General features: G+C 46.8%; 1 protein-coding gene across 5 annotated transcripts in view; it reads right to left on the bottom strand.

Annotated features, from left to right (window-relative positions):
- Window positions 1-11,930, bottom strand: part of LOC149281958 (myosin-10-like) — a 36,668-nt gene extending 24,738 nt beyond the window's left edge. For all 5 annotated transcript variants that reach the window (XM_089498868.1, XM_089498870.1, XM_089498871.1 and 2 more), the window contains exons 1-2: window positions 11,586-11,930; window positions 6,668-6,824 (exon numbers count right to left, since the gene is read on the bottom strand). In XM_089498868.1, the coding sequence (XP_089354994.1) occupies window positions 6,668-6,824; window positions 11,586-11,930 (502 nt within the window). The remainder of the gene's footprint in view (window positions 1-6,667; window positions 6,825-11,585) is intronic.
- Window positions 11,931-19,602: the final 7,672 nt, after the last annotated feature.

Here is a 19,602-nt window from a genome sequence, read left to right as displayed (position 1 = left end):
CACACTACACACTACACTATATATACACACTACACTATATATACACACACACACACTACACTATATATACACACACACTACACTTACACACACTACACACTACACTATATATACACACACACTACACTTACACACACTATAAATACACACGCACTACACTTACACACACTACACTATATATACACACACACTACACTTACACACACTACACACTACACTATATATACACACACACTACACTTACACACACTACACACTACACTATATATACACACTACACTATATATACACACACACACACTACACTATATATACACACACACTACACTTACACACACTACACACTACACTATATATACACACACACTACACTTACACACACTATAAATACACACGCACTACACTTACACACACTACACTATATATACACACACACTACACTTACACACACTATAAATACACACGCACTACACTTACACACACTACACTATATATACACACACACTACACTTACACACACTACACACTACACTATATATACACACACACTACACTTACACACACTATAAATACACACGCACTACACTTACACACACTACACTATATATACACACACACTACACTTACACACACTATAAATACACACACACTACACTTACACACACTACACACTACACTATATATACACACACACTATAAATACACACGCACTACACTTACACACACTACACTATATATACACACACACTACACTTACACACACTATAAATACACACACACTACACTTACACGCACACTACACTTACACACACTACACTATATATACACACACACTACACTTACACACACTATAAATACACACACACTAAACTTACACACACTACACACTATAAATACACACGCACTACACTTACACACACTACACTATATATACACACACACTACACTTACACACACTATAAATACATACGCACTACACTTACACGCACACTACACTTACACACACACTATATATACACACACACTATAAATACACACGCACTACACTTACACGCACACACACACACACTATATATACACACACGCACTACACATACACACACTATATATACACACACACATTACACTATATATACACACACACTACACTTACACACTACACTATATATACACACACACTACACTTACACACACTATAAATACACACGCACTACACTTACACACACTACACTATATATACACACACACTATATATACACACACGCACTACACACACACACTCTATATATACACACACACTACACTATATATACACACACACTACACTTACACACACACACACACACACACACTATATATACACACACACTACACTTACACACACTATAAATACACACGCACTACACTTACACACACACACTATATATACACACACACTACACTTACACACACTACACACTACACTATATATACACACTACACTATATATACACACACACACACTACACTTACACACACTACACACTACACTTTATATACACACACACTACACTTACACACACTACACACTACACTTACACACACTACACTATATATACACACACACTACACTTACACACACTACACTATATATACACACACACTACACTTACACACACTATAAATACACACGCACTACACTTACACACACTACACTATATATACACACACACTACACTTACACACACTATAAATACACACACACTACACACTACACTATATATACACACACACTATAAATACACACGCACTACACTTACACACACTACACTATATATACACACACACTACACTTACACACACTACACACTACACTATATATACACACACACTACACTTACACACACTAAACTATATATACACACACACTACACTTACACACACTATAAATACACACACACTACACTTACACACACTACACTATATATACACACACACTACACTTACACACACTATAAATACACACGCACTACACTTACACGCACACTACACTTACACACACTACACTATATATACACACACACTACACTTACACACACTATAAATACACACACACTACACTTACACACACTACACACTACATACACACACACTATAAATACACACGCACTACACTTACACACACTACACTATATATACACACACACTACACTTACACACACTATAAATACATACGCACTACACTTACACGCACACTACACTTACACACACACTATATATACACACACACTACACTTACACGCACACACACACACACTATATATACACACACGCACTACACATACACTACACTATATATACACACACACTACACTTACACACTACACTATATATACACACACACTACACTTACACACACTATAAATACACACGCACTACACTTACACACACTACACTATATATACACACACACTATATATACACACACGCACTACACACACACACTCACTACACTATATATACACACACACTACACTTACACACACTACACACTACACTATATATACACACACACTACACTTACACACACTATAAATACACACGCACTACACTTACACACACTACACTTACACGCACACACACTATATATACACACACACTACACTTACACACACTACACTATATATACACACACACTACACTTACACACACTACACTATATATACACACACACTACACTTACACACACTATAAATACACACACACTACACTTACACACACTACACACTACACTATATATACACACACACTATAAATACACACGCACTACACTTACACACACTACACTATATATACACACACACTACACTTACACACACTATAAATACACACGCACTACACTTACACGCACACTACACTTACACACACACTATATATACACACACACTACACTTACACGCACACACACACACACACTATATATACACACACGCACTACACATACACACACTCTATATATACACACACACTACACTATATATACACACACACTACACTTACACACACTACACACTACACTATATATACACACACACTACACTTACACACACTATAAATACACACGCACTACACTTACACACACTACACTTACACGCACACACACTATATATACACACACACTACACTTACACACACTACACTATATATACACACACACTACACTATATATACACACACTACACTTACACACACTATAAATACACACACTACACTTACACACTATATATACACACACTCTATATATACACACACACTACACTTACACACACACACACTATATATACACACACACTACACTTACACACACACACACACTATATATACACACACACACACACTACACTTACATACACACACACAGTATACACACACAGTATACACACTACACTTACACACACACACTCTATATATACACACACACACTACACTTACACACACTACACACTACACTATATATACACACGCACTACACTTACACACACTACACTTACACGCACACACACACACACTATATATACACACACTCTATATATACACACACACACACTACACTTACACACACACTATATATACACACACACACACTACACTTACACACACACACTATATATACACACACACACACTATATATACACACACACTACACTTACACACACACACACACACACACACTATATATACACACACACACTACACAGTATACACACACAGTATACACACTACACTTACACACACTATATATACACACTACACTTACACACACACACACCGCCATGACCGCTTCTGGAAATCCCTTTACTTACTTTCTGTCAATTGAAATAGGAACAAATTTCAGAGTAACGGTTTATACTTAGTGTGCGTCGGCTTCTAACACACAAAAACGGAAGGGCCGCCCAGCGGAGATGGGGATAGTTGGCCGGGGGACACGGGAACGACACGGGAACGACGGGGGTCTGGGACCCGTTTAAAGCCTAATACAGATCCATTGTGACTTAAATCTCCCCTGGGAAGCCCGGTGACGGGGGCAAGCGGTCCGACGCGGATAAACAGCTCTGACAGAAAGGCACAAAGAGGGGCCGAGAGCTAAACACGGGCTGACAGAGCCGAGACGGCGCTGAACGGTTGACGCGGGATGCTGGGTGCTACACGGATGTGTATTCGGTACGTGGGTCACACCGGAAACGGCGATTCCCACGGCGGTTAAGGAGGCAGCGAGCGATAAAGCAGCCCAGAAAGCTGTAAAGGGCAATGAAGTGAAAGAGGCGGGGGGGGGGGGCAGTTTCTGGAGTTTAATATCCTCCCAGGTTAATTAAAGGGCGAGCACCGGGACCGGAGGCTGACCCGTGGGATTAATGTCCTTTCTCCCAGAGGGCATCAGGGCGCGTTCGAAACGCCATAAAACTCTACAGCGCGGATTGTGCCCCCCACCCACACACTTTACCCCTGGGGCGGCTTGCTCGCAGAGATTACATATTATATATATTATATTTTAATTCTTATGGAATTGCCTCCATGGGGAGGGGTGGGGGAGGGGAATCAGACAAAAGTCAGAAACGCTCCAGTATGTCGCTGGAAAGGTATCGCTTTTTCGGAGAGATTAACTTCAAAAGCAGTTGCGAAAGCCTGTGTTTGGAGAGCTGCTTCGCGCAGGTTATTGGACGGCTATCAAATAATACGGTAACATTTGGTTTTCATTCCACAGACCTCGTTATTCTTCAGCGCAATCACTTTTACCTAGAGCTTTAAGAAATTTTATACCAAGATAAAATATAAAATATTATATACCGTATATGAAAATATAAAAATAGAAAATTTGATTTAAATATCTCAATCAATACGCTAAAAAGATTAAAAAAATAAAAATCCTACCTATAAAACACAACCCCTTCCCTAAAAAGCTGCCGCGGTGCCCCTTTCCCCCCCCGTTTTATTCCCATGATATCTATCAGTACGGAATTCTATAGTAATGAACGTGTCGTAGGTTTAGATTTTGGCCGGCCGGAGGGCGCTCTCCGGGATTCAGGAATGCAGCCGCAGTCTGAAGGAAATGAGAAAGTCTTCTGGGGCGAAAAAACATTCCAGAGACAGAGAGCCATGCAGAAGCCATTTGGTATAAGGGTGTCAGAAGAGGAGACGAGATAGGAGGAGGGGAGGCTATTAACTGGAGTATTTCATGATAACGTTTGACATGTACATGTAGGAGGAGAGAGAGAGAGAGAATGAGAGAGAGAGAATGAGAGAGAGAGAATGAGAGAGAGAGAATGAGAGAGAGAGAATGAGAGAGAGAGAGAATGAGAGAGAATGAGAGAGAATGAGAGAGAATGAGAGAGAATGAGAGAGAATGAGAGAGAGAGAGGATACGAGGAGTGAGAGAGGGGATACGAGAGGAGAGAGAGAGAGAGAGAGAGAGAGAGAGAGAGAGAGAGAGAGGGGATACGAGGAGAGAGAGAGGGGATCTAGAGAACGGCCTAAGTCCGGAAGGGTTCAAGCCGTAGACGGGGCAAGGACTGGTGGTTGAAGAAGTTAGTGTGGTGCCACATCAGACGGCGGTGCAATAGTTACAGCCAGATTATGTGGCTACGGCGCCTACCCAATGGCTCACGGGAAGCTGCAGCGCAAACAGCGCACCAGAGTCAGCATCGTTACCGGCGGAAGCACCGCCACGGAGTTACCCACCGAACAAAAATGGCGGGCGGACGGGATGATGACATCTCCAAACAGAACCTAAACAAACGATGCGCGTTATCGGCCGGATTAAGCCTCAGATAAGAGAGAGAAGACACCGCAGCGAAGCAAAAATATGTAGTTTTACACCGACCTAAACTACTGGGTTTTTTTGTTTTTTTAAATACAGCTATGAAAACCAGAGCAGCACAAATTACACGTTCTGTATGCATATAGATTTACATCATAAACCGTTAATTTCAACCGAACACAAGAACGATAAGCAAGAGGTCTGGAAGGAATTTCGTTCGGATTATAAAACAAAAGTCCTTTTCATGTGAATCCTAAAACCTCATGAGCTTTAAGACAGACAGCGATGGGGGATACAGTATTGTGACGGTGATTTCGGAGCTCTGTAGGCCAAGTTGCAGGCGGTAAAACATTGCTTCAGGCGTTTAGTTTAGACAATGGCTTCCTTGCTAGCGAAGCGCCGCTAGACATTACAAACCCCAAGATGGGGGGAGTCTGGGAGGAAGTGGAAAGGGGGGGGGGTTGCCGGTGCTGCCGGCGTGGGGTAGATAGAGGTCCGACACCGCAATGACTTACAATACAGGATACGGGGCAGGGGAGGCAGCGAGGTCAGGAATGCCATCTGTCTGACCGCGACGATGACATCATCATTAAAAATTCATAGCGCTAAGCTACCCGGGAGCGCTTCCCCAGGTAACTATGTAACCGTTTCTCGATCTCAGACTACGAAACAATTCTTTTCAAGCAGCTGCTGCCGGCTCGGCAAACATTTTTTTCACGAGGTCAACAGCCAGGAGTGGATGAGCCCACAGGCGGTCGTTCATTTACCGCATGGGATTTCGTCAGCGGCCTTTGAGCCGGAGCAGAGGCGCGATTCACAAACGGAAAGCGCCGCTTGATTGGGGGTGTGGGGGGGGGGTTAGATATTCTCACCTTGCAGCATGCAGCGGTACGCGGATTCCGATATGGCGTAGATGTGCGGCGGCATTTCGTGGCGCTTCTTTCCGCGGTACATCTCGATGATGTTCTCCGAATAGATGGGGAGGTTCTTGTAGGGGTTGATGACAACGCAGAACAGCCCAGAGTACGTCTAGACAACAAGGAGGAAAATAATTGTAATTACAGGAGTGTATAGACCTCCCCGCACGCCCAACCACCGCTATTACCCGCTGCCTTACTCCCGACAACCCCAATAAAAAAAGACGTTAAAGCACTTAGATAAGGAACAGCTTGATAAGAAGCAATTGCTTCAATATGTCGGTCCAGGCATTGGGGTATTTGGTGGAACCACACAGCACACAATCAGGGACCCCGACGGGCTTAATGGGTAAAGTAAAGCTCAGCTTTCTTGCATCCGTCAGACGGGGGCCAAATGTTTGTTTTTAAAGAAATGATGCTAGTGTACCTGAAGGACGGGGCCAGGCTGGGAGCGGAAAGATTTATATACTAAACGGCGCGCGCCTGGATGCGGATGTCTGGTTTGCGTCTCGGTTCTAAAAAACGTTTGGTTAAATCAAAAAGATTCAAACCCAGCTGTACAAACAACGCTTCGCCGACGCCACACACGGCGGTAAAACGTCTAATACGGGGTATAGCTGGTAGGGTTATAGGGAGGAATGATTTTGTACATCTGCACTTAGGCGACATGGGCCAGCGTGAGGGAAATACACTGTAAGGGGAGGAAAAAGGGATGAGAATAAAACGGCATAAGGAAGGAACGCGGCCTTCTGGTGCGAGGGGTCTTCTGGTGCGAGGGGTCTTCTGGTGCGAGGGGTCTTCGTGATAGACGTGGGTTAACGTGCAGTAACTAATGATTTATAGCAGGAACCGGCTCGGCGGAGATAAGTCATGAAGATGGGAATCGGCTCGTGTTTATACTAGAAGATTCCTAGGAGATGTGTGGGAAAAGTCCGGCCCGGTCCCAGGCTGGGGTCGAGCGTTGTCGCCGTGCGTGCGCAGCTTACTCATCGGCTCGAGTATTTCTACTGCTGTGACGGGAGTGCCGGAGACGGACACCGTGCAGCTGTCTCGTTTCTCACGGGAGGCTTAGGCTGTTTAAACAGTGCTTGTTATACGGTACATCAGGCGGTATATCACGGACACCCCGTGTTCTGTGACAGGCGTGTGGTAACGGTCTCTAACCGGTGGCGTCTCGTGTGGGGTTTCACTTGGTTAACAATATAAAGCCTCAGGAGGGCAGGAACGAGACCCCCTTAAAGTATTATATCAACTCTGCCGCTCGGCCCCCGTCAGCACGGACGAGGCATCTGCCGACGGGGTCTGACCGGTGCCTGGAAACCTGTGACCAAGGAGACAAACAATGCTGGGGGCAGATGCGGTGGTTGAAGTGTAACAGGGTCTGAAGCGTGTCCTTCACCCCCCGCGGCGACGTCACGTCGGATGATAAATGCCGGCTCTGCTGCAGAACAGGACAGATCCCGCTGGATACCGGCGGCAGCAACCCTGTCACCCGGTACCCGGTACCATTTCACCGGAACACCGGATCCGGGTGCTCCATTTGGATTGTGATCCGTGTAAATCTGCATCACAGGCAGCCCGCAAATGCGACGTGGTCTTGTGGTGTGGCTCAACACAGACTAGGGTAGGAACACCAGGGAAAATAAACGGTGCCGCAGGCTTTACAGTGCCTTCTTTATTGCTGGACACCGACAGGCAATTGTTGTTACTTTGTTGCTTATCGTTAAACAATTTGAAAGTTTTGTTTTTTGTTTTTTTTTTTAATCATGGCCAAAACATTTTTTCTTCTTCTTAAAAACAGAGAATAAAAAGCGCGATAAATTCCATCATTTCTGAAGCCGTATTTAGGTTACCGACGCCTCCCTCTCCCGCACCGCGATCCCGCTTTAGGGAAAAAGTTCTGTTTTGTCATTACAGGAATTTCAGGAGGCGATGATGTCACAGGACAGGTTTGACTATAAAGGGGAAATTAATTCAGATGCGGAATCCAAACAGGTTTAACACAAACATCCCCTTTAAAAATAAACCCCAGCGCAGAAAGCCCGTCCGTCTCCCTCCTCGGGGGGTTTGGAAAGCTGAGAACAATTACAGCGAAACCTACAAAGGAACGACTTGTTCGGGAGGAAGAGGAAAGTGACCCGGGGCACCCCCACGGCGTCCACCTGCAGCCCGTACGCCGGGACCCCCAAACCGAACGAGCGCAGAGGTCCAAATAACTAGAAGGGAGACCGTGCGGGTGCCACGTTCTTCATCCGTGGACGTATTACAAAGTATAGAAGCATGACACTAATGTACATGATAATTTTTGGCTCTTTGTAGCCCCCCGGGGTATCTTGCTGGTTACATGCCCCCCCCCCCCCAGTGGTCTTGCACACAAGCCGTCACCCAATTCACCTGTTTTAGAATTAAGATAAAGCTGGTGGATGTGTATGAGACCCCCTCACCCCTCGCATGCGGTATTAACAACAAATGGGGGGGTTCCTCCTTTTTCTCCTAAATTACAGAGGTCTGAGATTTGAGTTTTATGCACATTTTTTTTCCCCGGCTTGTGAACGTTCTGTTCAAAATGATCCAGAAAGCCCCAAAAAGGATAACATAAACAATGACAAGAAAAACAGTAAGAGAATCTGGCTGGAATGCGCATGTTTATTAGAATGGGGGGGCTGGAATGTTTATTAGAATGGGGGGGCTGGAATGCGATGAACTCTGGACATTCTCCAAGGAGAGCCGTCCTTCCACCGAGGGCTTCCCGTCACATTCTCAGGGGTCCTCAGAAACATTATCACGTGTTAACACCCAACCCAGGGCATCCGGCTCTCAAGGTACCGTCGCGGTAACAGAGGGGCCACGCACCACCCGGCCTGCCGGTCCCATGATGGGTCCCACGAGAGCATTTAAGAGGGTCAGAGAGAGATGACTATCACGAAAACCCAAAGGCTTCTTCATACGCCATAAAGCATCAATTAGCTGCTCTCTACAGCTCATACAGTCTACAGACGCCCCCCATGGCCGGCACCCCCAGTCCAGGGGACCCCAATCTGAAGACCCCTCGTCCATGTTGGGGTTCAACGTTTTGGTGTCAAAGCTCAGAACATACATGCAGCGGGGACAACGTGTCTAACACAAAACACGCCGCTCGACAAATCTCTGCAGGAAGGAAGTGACCAAACCTCACCGGACAATCCTGCGGCTGAGGAAAGGGTAGTGGTTTCGGTCCGGGAACGGCTAGTGACTACGAGGCCAGACGTGCGGCTGTTCCACGGAGGGCAACACCTAGAAAGGAGAAGTCGGATGCAGCGACGAAAGCACAAAAAGTGTTCTCGGTGCTGAACAGAACACGAAGTCTAAGCGACCGCACGATGCCCCCGTCTGCCACTTTTATGCCGATTTATCCCTTCTTTAGTGTAGGGCAACCCTGCGTAGCAGGCCCAATCCCCCCAGCACTCAAATGGTTAAACCCAGATTACCGGTGACGATTATAGAGGCCAGCAATCGCTATAGTGTTGGGCTGCCGGTCGCGCTGGCATTTCGACCCCTGCAATTATAACCTGGCTCTGCCCCCTGAACGCGAGGATGGAAAAAAGCGAATAAAGAAGCCGGCACTAAAACAACAACAATGTGCTTCTAATTACCACCTTCTATTTTGGTCGTTGCCCTTTTGCCCTGAGAAGGCACAGATGCCCAAGTGCACCCCAATGCCCAAGGCCACCACGACCTAAACGGTTCGCTCGCAGGTTAACTGCTGTCATTCTACTTGCGCAAGAAAAAACCCAAGGATCTGGATGGTCCCGCAAGCCCAATAATGGCTGGCCGAGGTTCGCGGGGATTCTGGAGCAGAACGCTCCCGTTGGCCGACATTTTTGTTAACGATTCCACGGGGACAATAGAAGCGTTTATGACTACGCACACGGTTAGCAGTCTGCGATGGGGAAGAGGATAAAGGACCCGATGGAAGTTGCGTGTTCTGGGGCGGACGCCAGCAAAGCCTGAGAAACGATAGATTATCCGAAATGTAAACTGGAGGGACGGGGCCGATCGGAGGAGAATCGAAAAACAGGAAACTCTGTTCTCCCCGCTAATGTTTCTTGTAAATACCTGAAAGACACACAAGGAAGCCGGACAGAAGAAGAAAAGGTGGCCAGGAAGCGGGGATCACAATGAGAAGACGAGGAGACCCAGGAGAAGGAAGTTACTCCTGAGACATCAATGCCCCTCGCACAATAGATACAGAGGGGGGGCACAGCTGAGAGGGGGGGTGGGGGTCTCAACCTAGACAAGTGCAAAAATATCCCAAATACCCAGGAACTGAAGTTTCATCCAACTGCTTTGAATACAGACAAATGCCATTAATACAGGACATGACAAACCCCGCATCTAGAAGCCATTCCAGAACTTAACAATCCAGATCCATGCCAGAGGGCAATGCCACTTGGCTCCAATCATGTGCGTCGAGGCTGGGTAGCCAAGATGAGAGTGGTTTGGGGGGGGGGGTTTGGGCGGGGGTCAATGGACCATCTATACATGGTATCTATTCAGTCCCCACCAGGACATGCAGTTTGCATGCACTAACCAAAGAACTACGACGGAGCCTTTTATAACATGGTGACTCTGCTTAGTGAGGGGACTTACTCTGTGACTCAGCGAGTGGCTTCTGAAAGGTACCCAAAGGACGTTTCATTCCGAGCCGGGTGACCGAGGACACACAAGCGTAACCCTTAACGCCCGTGCTTTGCAAGCTCGTACCCAACATAAGGTCAGGCAAATCGGTATGAAGCTCTGTAACACGGTACCCCAGCCAAAGGTTTAAAAATATCATAAAGAATAAACGGCGGCCACTTCCTAGAACCCTGTTAACACGAAGCAAAGTACTCACGTAGATGAGCCCCGAGTAGTATCGGTCCTTTAGGTTGTGGAGCACAGAGGCCTCGTTCAGGCAGGTCAGCTCTGCCATGTCCTCGACTTTGGAGAACTTGGGTGGGTTCATCTTCTGGATGTCATCTTTGTTCACCATGGCTTTCTTGCCGTTCTCAGCTAGTTCCACCACGACCTCGTCCCCTCGCTCCTCCTTTATGCTGGCCGCTTCAAACCCGTGCCTCTCCGACGGGACCCACACCAGCTTCTTGGCCGTCCAGTCGGCCTGCGTGGCTGGATTGTAAACCACATCACGATCCACAAAAAGGTATCGCTCGGGGTCTTCTTGCCCCAATCGCTGAGACATTATGACGTGGAGGTGTCACAAGGAATCACCTAAATGAATGAAGAACAAAGTCAGTCATCGGTGAGAACATATACTTAGAGACATGACATCCCCAAACCCTCTGCAACGGCCATCACGAGTGCAATACTGAATCCTACTAGAAGCTGAAGAGAACGGACGGAATATGGAGCTGTAGGGAGAGGTAATAAGGACTTCTAGAGCAGGTTCTAGAATGAGGGTTATACGTATCATAGGTCACCTCACACACAACGGGGTTATATGGAGTGATAGGGAGAAGCAGGCAGGGGTTAGGAGGAACTTCATGATGAGTTCTAGAGCAACGAAACAATCATTATTCTCAACAGAGAGTCTTCTCTCTGCTATGTAACAATGTAACAGCTCGTAGTCTCTGCTTTGGACACGAGCGCCAAGATTGTTGGGATTCAGATCTCTCTCAAATATTATCAGGAAAGTCTAATCTAGCGTCACGAGGCGACTGATCGCCGGGGGGTCTCGCCGTCAGCTGCCACCAGCTTTCCTGGCACATGGAGGATCCGCAGAGCCACCGGCGAGCGCGTGCGTCACGCAGACGTCTACAGATCCATAACCTCATCTCGCAGGTTTCCAGCCAACTGCACTCATTTTTTATGATGACACAAGCGGTGACCGCTAAACATTATTTTAACATGCGTGTGAGATCTAGAACCGTTATGTGGGAGCCTAGAACCGTTATGTGGGAGCCTAGAACCTGATACAGACAATGGTGACAGTAGCAGGAACTGTATCACGGAAACATAGTAAGCAACCCTCGTACGGAACCCGCGATCCAGCCAACACAATCCAAATCCAACACTCAGCGAGAAGAAACAATCGTGATGTCTACAAGCGGAGGATTCTACTAATAAGAGATTAGACGGATCCTGGCCGCGTACCGCAGCAAGAGTGGGACTGAAGCAGCAATCAGAGGTTTTCCCGCAGTCACGAGTTAGAGAACAACAACATCCTTCAAATATTTATATCAAAGGTTGGCGAGGAGGAGGGGGCTGTAAACATTCTGCTTACCCCGACGTATGCCACACAGGTGAGAAGGGCATCAAACAAAACCCCAGCGCCTTCTGTATCCGGGGGGTAACCGAACGCGCGGAGACAGGGGAGGGTAAAGGGGGATCGGAGCGGGGACCCCAGCTAGTTCAGTACGGCAGAGTCGTCGGGTATTCTGGTGAGCCGCCTGGTCGCAGCTCGGGGCTGCGCTCACATTTAAGGTTTCTGGAGGAGGTGTGAGGGGAGGAGGAGGGGAGGGGGAGAGAGACAGCCGAGAGCACTCAATGAGCGCATGGAGGCTGTGCTGGCCATGATGCAGACAAGCTCTTTGTTCCCCGAGAGGACAGCGCTAAGCCGCAGGGCTGCGAGAGATCCGAGCTGCAGGCCCGGCCGCCGCATTTCTCGGCTCCCACACTTGCAGCTCCCGCTTAACCCTTTCCTGACGCTCGCCACAGACCTTGCCGTCTGGCCTTGAAGCCAGTCTGGGTGCTGCTCTCCATCATGGATCAGGGAGGAGCCCCCGATTAATTCTGTGCCTTAAAACGCAGGCAGGGAATGCCGGAATCCGCTGCACGGTGTTTGGCACAAAAGAATATGTTGGGCACAAAAGAATATGTTGGGCACAAAAGGGGGGGGCTCGTGAGACCCCCCCCCCCGCAGACAGGCGAGACATGCTGCCCTTGGGCACCCCCCCCCAGAAAAGGGTTAAAAGTTAACCTTTCCGCTCCTTGGATACCCACATTATTATTTATTGATCTATATAACGCCATCATATACCGCAGCGCTGCACAATATGTAGGGTAGCAAAAAAAAAAAAAGAATGAATACATTGTATAATCGTGATATATATTAACCCTTTCCAAACCGCAGGAACGGGACGAGGCAAGTAATCTCCCCGGAACGCAGCCGGTCCCCAAGATTTTTCAGGCAGGAAATATGTCTATTAACCCCTTGGGCGCCAGAGGGTCCTTAGTGAGAGCTTCCAGAACTATGAAGGGTTAATCCCCCTATCCCCCCCCCCCAGCAATAATAATATAGGCTAGAAGAAAAAAAAAAGAGAGGCTAGAGAAGGGTTACTGTGGGCTTAACTAGCTGCGGATGATGGGAGTGGGAGTCGGGGGGTGTAGGTTAAGGAATCATGGATAAGCAAAAGGTCACCTTTACTCCATGCAAAAAATTAATGTTTCAGGCAGTATGAGGGGCATTAACCCCTACCATACTGGTAAAAGTACCCTCATTTTGCCCCGTCCCTCAACCACAGTCGTGGATTTCACATACCCCTGGGGCATTTCCCAGGCATTCATCACCTCCCACAGGGCATTTCGACTGAGGGACCCCAATGTAACCCCACCGGGAAAATGTTAGGGGGCAACTGAATGCATTAATAGCTCGAAGGGAACGGCGGGGGTAGTAGGTGCGGGGCACGTGAAATATTTGTGCAGTCAGTGGAGGCATGCGTGGGCAGGGCAGTATGGAGGGTGGGGGTTAGCTATTTGTAGGGGTTGGAATGAATAAGGGGTAGATGCCATATTACCAGGGGTATTTAACCTTTGCTGTGCCATAGTTACCCTATGCAGCCATGTATTCTGGAGTGTAAAGTGTTAAATGGGGGTATTTTTCTTGGCAAAGACAAAAAAGATCATGGAGGCCCCATCCCTGCCCCTCAGCACCAGCGGGGGGGGGGGGGGTATGGGCAGTCGACAGGGGCTTCTGGGGTCATCTGCAACACCCACCCACAGAGCAACATGGCATTCCTGGGGGTATATGGGGGATTAATACCCTTTTCAAACATTAAAAGGCAGACAGCAGGCAAAAATACCCCCCATTTACACCCAAAATCCGCCCCTTCTGTCAACCACAGGAGAGGAAGCTGGCATCTCAAATACCCCTGGGGGGAATTTCCCAGACATACATGACCTCCCAGGGGCATTTGATGACATACATAATGCCCCGACAGAAGTGGGGTATTTTCCAGATGCAAACTCCATTCCAGGGGTATTTAGCTCAGACAGGGGGTATTTCCCCTACACAGCTTGTGGTTCTCTGTTACCCATATCAATGAGGGAGTATTTATTTCAGACAGGGGGGTATTTTCTCCAATACAGTTACCCCACAGGTATTCTATGTGAGGCAGGTGCCATTTACCGATCTCCTCTCGGGGTATTTACCCCTCCCCCTAGGATATTACCCGCCCCCAGCCCACCCTGCCCCTCTTACCGGCGGCTCCTGGGTTCCCTGTCTCCGTGTCCGCAGCTCCCGGTAACCACCGGCCCTGTCCCTTCACTGACTCCGCCTTCCCGCCAAATGGAGGGGGTCCCTGCGCAGCAGCGCTGCGTCCATTGGTAGGGATTCCTCTGGTTCCTCCACCTCCCACAATCTGATTAGGCACTCGGTGCGTCAATCACACACGAAACCGTTACTTCTCTGACTACATCATTCTTTTCCCCTGTCACCCGCCCGCCCCTGGAGGGAATTGGCTGGAGGGGATTGTCAATTACTCTTTTCGCTCTACTATTGGTGAAAGGGGTTTCCATGGATTCCATCCTGGGAGGTGTGTTCTCCCAGACTGAACTGCGCAAGGTTGATTGATTGATGGCTGGCTGTACCCCACGTGGGTGTCCTGGTTGCTGCAGGCCGGTCAGTAGCCGATACATTTATATATATTTATAAACATTTAAATACAGTTATAAACATTTATATATTTATATACATTTATACATATTGATAAACATTTTATACATTTTTATACATGTATCTTAATATATATATATATATAGGCACATTTAGTCACTTACATTTATATATACGTCTTAATATATATATATAATTTAATTTATATAGTTATCTACATATGTGTATTTATTTATATATATATATTTAGATACATTTAGACACTTTTAGATACATTTATATATATAAGCCTATATATGTTTATATACATTTATATATTTGTTTATATGCATGTATACACAGTTCTGTACATTTCTATACATTGGTATACGTTGATATACATTGGTATACATTGATAGATACGTTGGTATACGTTAATATATACGTTGATATACATTGGTATACGTTGATAGATACGTTGGTATACGTTAATATATACGTTGATATACATTGGTATACGTTGATATACATTGGTATACGTTGATATACATTGGTATACGTTAAGATATACGTTGATATACATTGGTATACGTTAATATATACGTTGGTATACATTGGTATACGTTGATATACATTGGTATACGTTGATATACATTGGTATACGTTAATATATACTTTGATATACATTGGTATACGTTAATATATACGTTGGTATACATTGGTATACGTATATATACGTTGAGATATACGTTGATATACATTGGTATACGTTGATATACATTGGTATACGTTAATATATACGTTGATATACATTGGTATACGTTAATATATACGTTGGTATACATTGGTATACGTTGGTTTATGTTGATATATACGTTGATATACATTGGTATACGTTGATATACATTGGTATACGTATATATACGTTGAGATACGTTGATATACATTGATGTACGTTGTTACGCATTCAGGTGGGTCACGCGATCTTTCGCTGTATACTCTGCACACATGGAGTCGTATAAATAGGAAGTATATATATATACAGACAGATAGAAGTGAATCCATAGAGCTTACAGTCTACAGGGCTGCACCTTATGGTGCAGAGGGCAGGCAAAGCCGAGTGGCCCCCATTGGCCCCTTGCTCCTGCCCCTGGTAACTAACATATGCACTGGCACATATTACACACGCTAACACACATATGCTCACACTAACAGAGACACCCACACTAGCACTTACATACATGCTCACACTAACACAAACTATCATACACACTCACGCTAACACACCTGCTCACACTAACGGAGACACACTAGCACTTACATGCGCACACTAACACATAACACACTAACATACACATGCTCACACTAACACACGCTTATACATACACACTAACACAAAGTAACACACATTCACACTAACACACACATGCTAACATACATACTGACACTAACACACGCTAACACACGCTCAGATTAACATACACACTCACGCTAACACCTACATACACGCTCACGCTAATTCACGCTAACATACACACTCACGCTAATATACACACTCACGCTAACACATGGTTCAGATTGGAGCGGCTGTTTTTGAATGCGTTCGGACCGACCTGTAACCTGTATTCCTGATAATGATGATGACTCCCTCTCTACGCTCTCTCCAGCAGACCCGGGTCCTAGCTGTCCACGATCAGGAACGGGGCTCTCGGGAACGTCTCAACACGGACATCCTCGGGGCGTGTGCGTCGCGTGTGCGTCAGCCGCCCGCTATTTCAGTGAGTACGGGGAACGGAGTAAGTCGGCCGTCGCTGTCACCCGTCCCGTTCCGTAACGTTAGATCACCGTGTTTACGTATCTCGGGGCCGTGAGCCGGGGGTTATATATAACCGCCCGGTGGGAAGCTCTCGCTGGCAGCTGGCGCTCTCGCCAGCCCAATATATATAACGCTGTAGTCACTGAAGGTCAACCGGAGATACGAACGCAATATTAGGGGTTCTGCCCTCACCGCGCATGCATGCGTGATTACCGGAGAGTGAGTGGAGCGGATGACTGTGAAATATCCCCGGCACGGACACTCAGGATGCCTGCGAGGGCCAAACGTGTAGAACGTCTCGCATAGACTGGTGAACGGAAATATTTAAGGAAATACATTTATTGACCGTCTATACGTTTTTAAAGCCATTTTTATTTGCCCCCCCCCCCCGTTCCTTTTCTACGGTTTGCCCGCTTACGGAAGAGCCTGGTTATGGTTATTCGTGGAATTCTGCTAAGCTGACACATTTTATTTATTTCCGGGGGGAAATGGGTTACAAAACAGAGACTTAGAAACTGTAAGTGAATTTGATTTGTCGATTTGGCTTCAAGAATTGATGGGGGGGGGGTTTACTTTACAGCGAGGGTAGTAGATAAGTGGAACAGCCTCCCAGCAGAAGTGGTAGAGGGTAATACAGTGAGGGTATTAAACACGCATGGGATAGACATACGGCTCCTGAATCTAAGACGAGACCAACAACTGATTAAGGTTTGAATCTTTACAGCAGGAGAAACAGGCGACTAGACTGGGGCCGGAGGGGGCCGGGTTCTATGTCTTCCCCTATCCTGATCTTCTGTGGCCTGAATTCGTGCATGGGGGGGGGTTAGGTGCGCCCGACGAGCGGCCAGCAGTTGGCAGAGTCGGCCTCTTGTTTATGACGTGATTAGCCAAACAGCTGAAATATGTCCTCGCGTCACAGGGATAAAAGTTAATCCTTCAGGACGTTCACCGCTGGGATGAAGTGATCTGATTTATACGCCGTCACTGATTTCTTTCCCAGGCGGCTTTCTTTTTTTTTTTTTTTTTTAATAAGAATTAAAATTCATTATATTTTTGCCATCTGAGGTCATAGCCGAGGAGATTTAGGGCATAAATAATGAGACGGTGGCAAATACCGGAGAAGTCTACGAAGGGGTTGGATATGAAGAGGAGGGGGGGGGAGTGCTTTCGAACGTCAAGTAGTTGCTCAGCAGAGTATATTTAGCACGCGAGTGGGGTTCGCGACCGTCCCCTACGTTAAGATGTGGAACTGAGACCTCATCGTAGTCACCGGAGACTGACATGGGGACCATTAGGTCGTGAGGTTCTACGCTGCGCCAGGTTGACCTCAAGGACCAGGATGAAGGAGCTGCAGAAGACCAGGTGTGGGGTGGAGGTGAGAGGAGACAAACTACAAAGAACAGAATGTATGAGAGTGACAAGCAAGGATCGAGAAGAGACAGTGTGTTGGGATCAAGAAGAGGACCGTGTGGGATGGAGAAGAACATACGAGAAGGACTTCAATCAGGATTGAGAAGAGAGAAGAGACAAAGTTAGGATCGAGAGATGAAAAGAGACCGATGTGGGTTAAGGTCTTGGAGGATCTAGAAGACGGTGTGGGACGGAGAAGAACTGGAGCAGGGTGTGATAGACGAGAGTGAAGACCAGGACCAGCGAGGCATGGAAGAGTCCAGCTCTCTGGGGCCAGGAGGAGAATAAAGCTAAATGGACAAAAATAATGATGAAAAATGTCTATTTTCTGGCTCCGCTGTGTGTATTATTTTTACTCCCGTAGGCGCATGCGTATATACGGGAGGCGCGCTATACCCCCGGGCACGTGGAGGTCTCCGTATACTTTTACCCCGCGTGGGGGGGAGCCCGAGGCCTGCTATGAGTTAGCACTGGAGCGTGGCCAGACCTTCTGCTAACGTTTAAGAAGGAGTCTGGCCGCCAGCCAAGCGCACTCACTACAGAAAGCTGGCTGCTGGTACCGGTCCGCCTGTGACACCGCGTCTGGGGGGGGGGGGGGTGTTAACCCCGTCATGGCTGGGGCAGTACATAGGGGGACAGGGGGATTTAACTCACAGCCGTCAAATTATCCAAGAAAGTGCTTATGTGCGAGGCAAAGAACAATTGACCTTGGCTGGAGACCAAAAGGCTGACGCTTCCCAGAGATTATGGCTCGGCATCATGGGAGTTGAAGTAGTCCAGAGTACTTGTTAGAGAGGGAGGGGGACAGTGATTTAT

Source organism: Sceloporus occidentalis, unplaced genomic scaffold, assembly GCF_023333645.1.
Source record: "Sceloporus occidentalis isolate IW3139 unplaced genomic scaffold, rSceOcc1.0.p SCAF_126, whole genome shotgun sequence".
In the NCBI taxonomy this organism is placed as follows: domain Eukaryota; kingdom Metazoa; phylum Chordata; class Lepidosauria; order Squamata; family Phrynosomatidae; genus Sceloporus; species Sceloporus occidentalis.
Note: the sequence above shows the minus strand (reverse complement) of the source record. Positions and strands in the feature narration are given on the sequence as shown.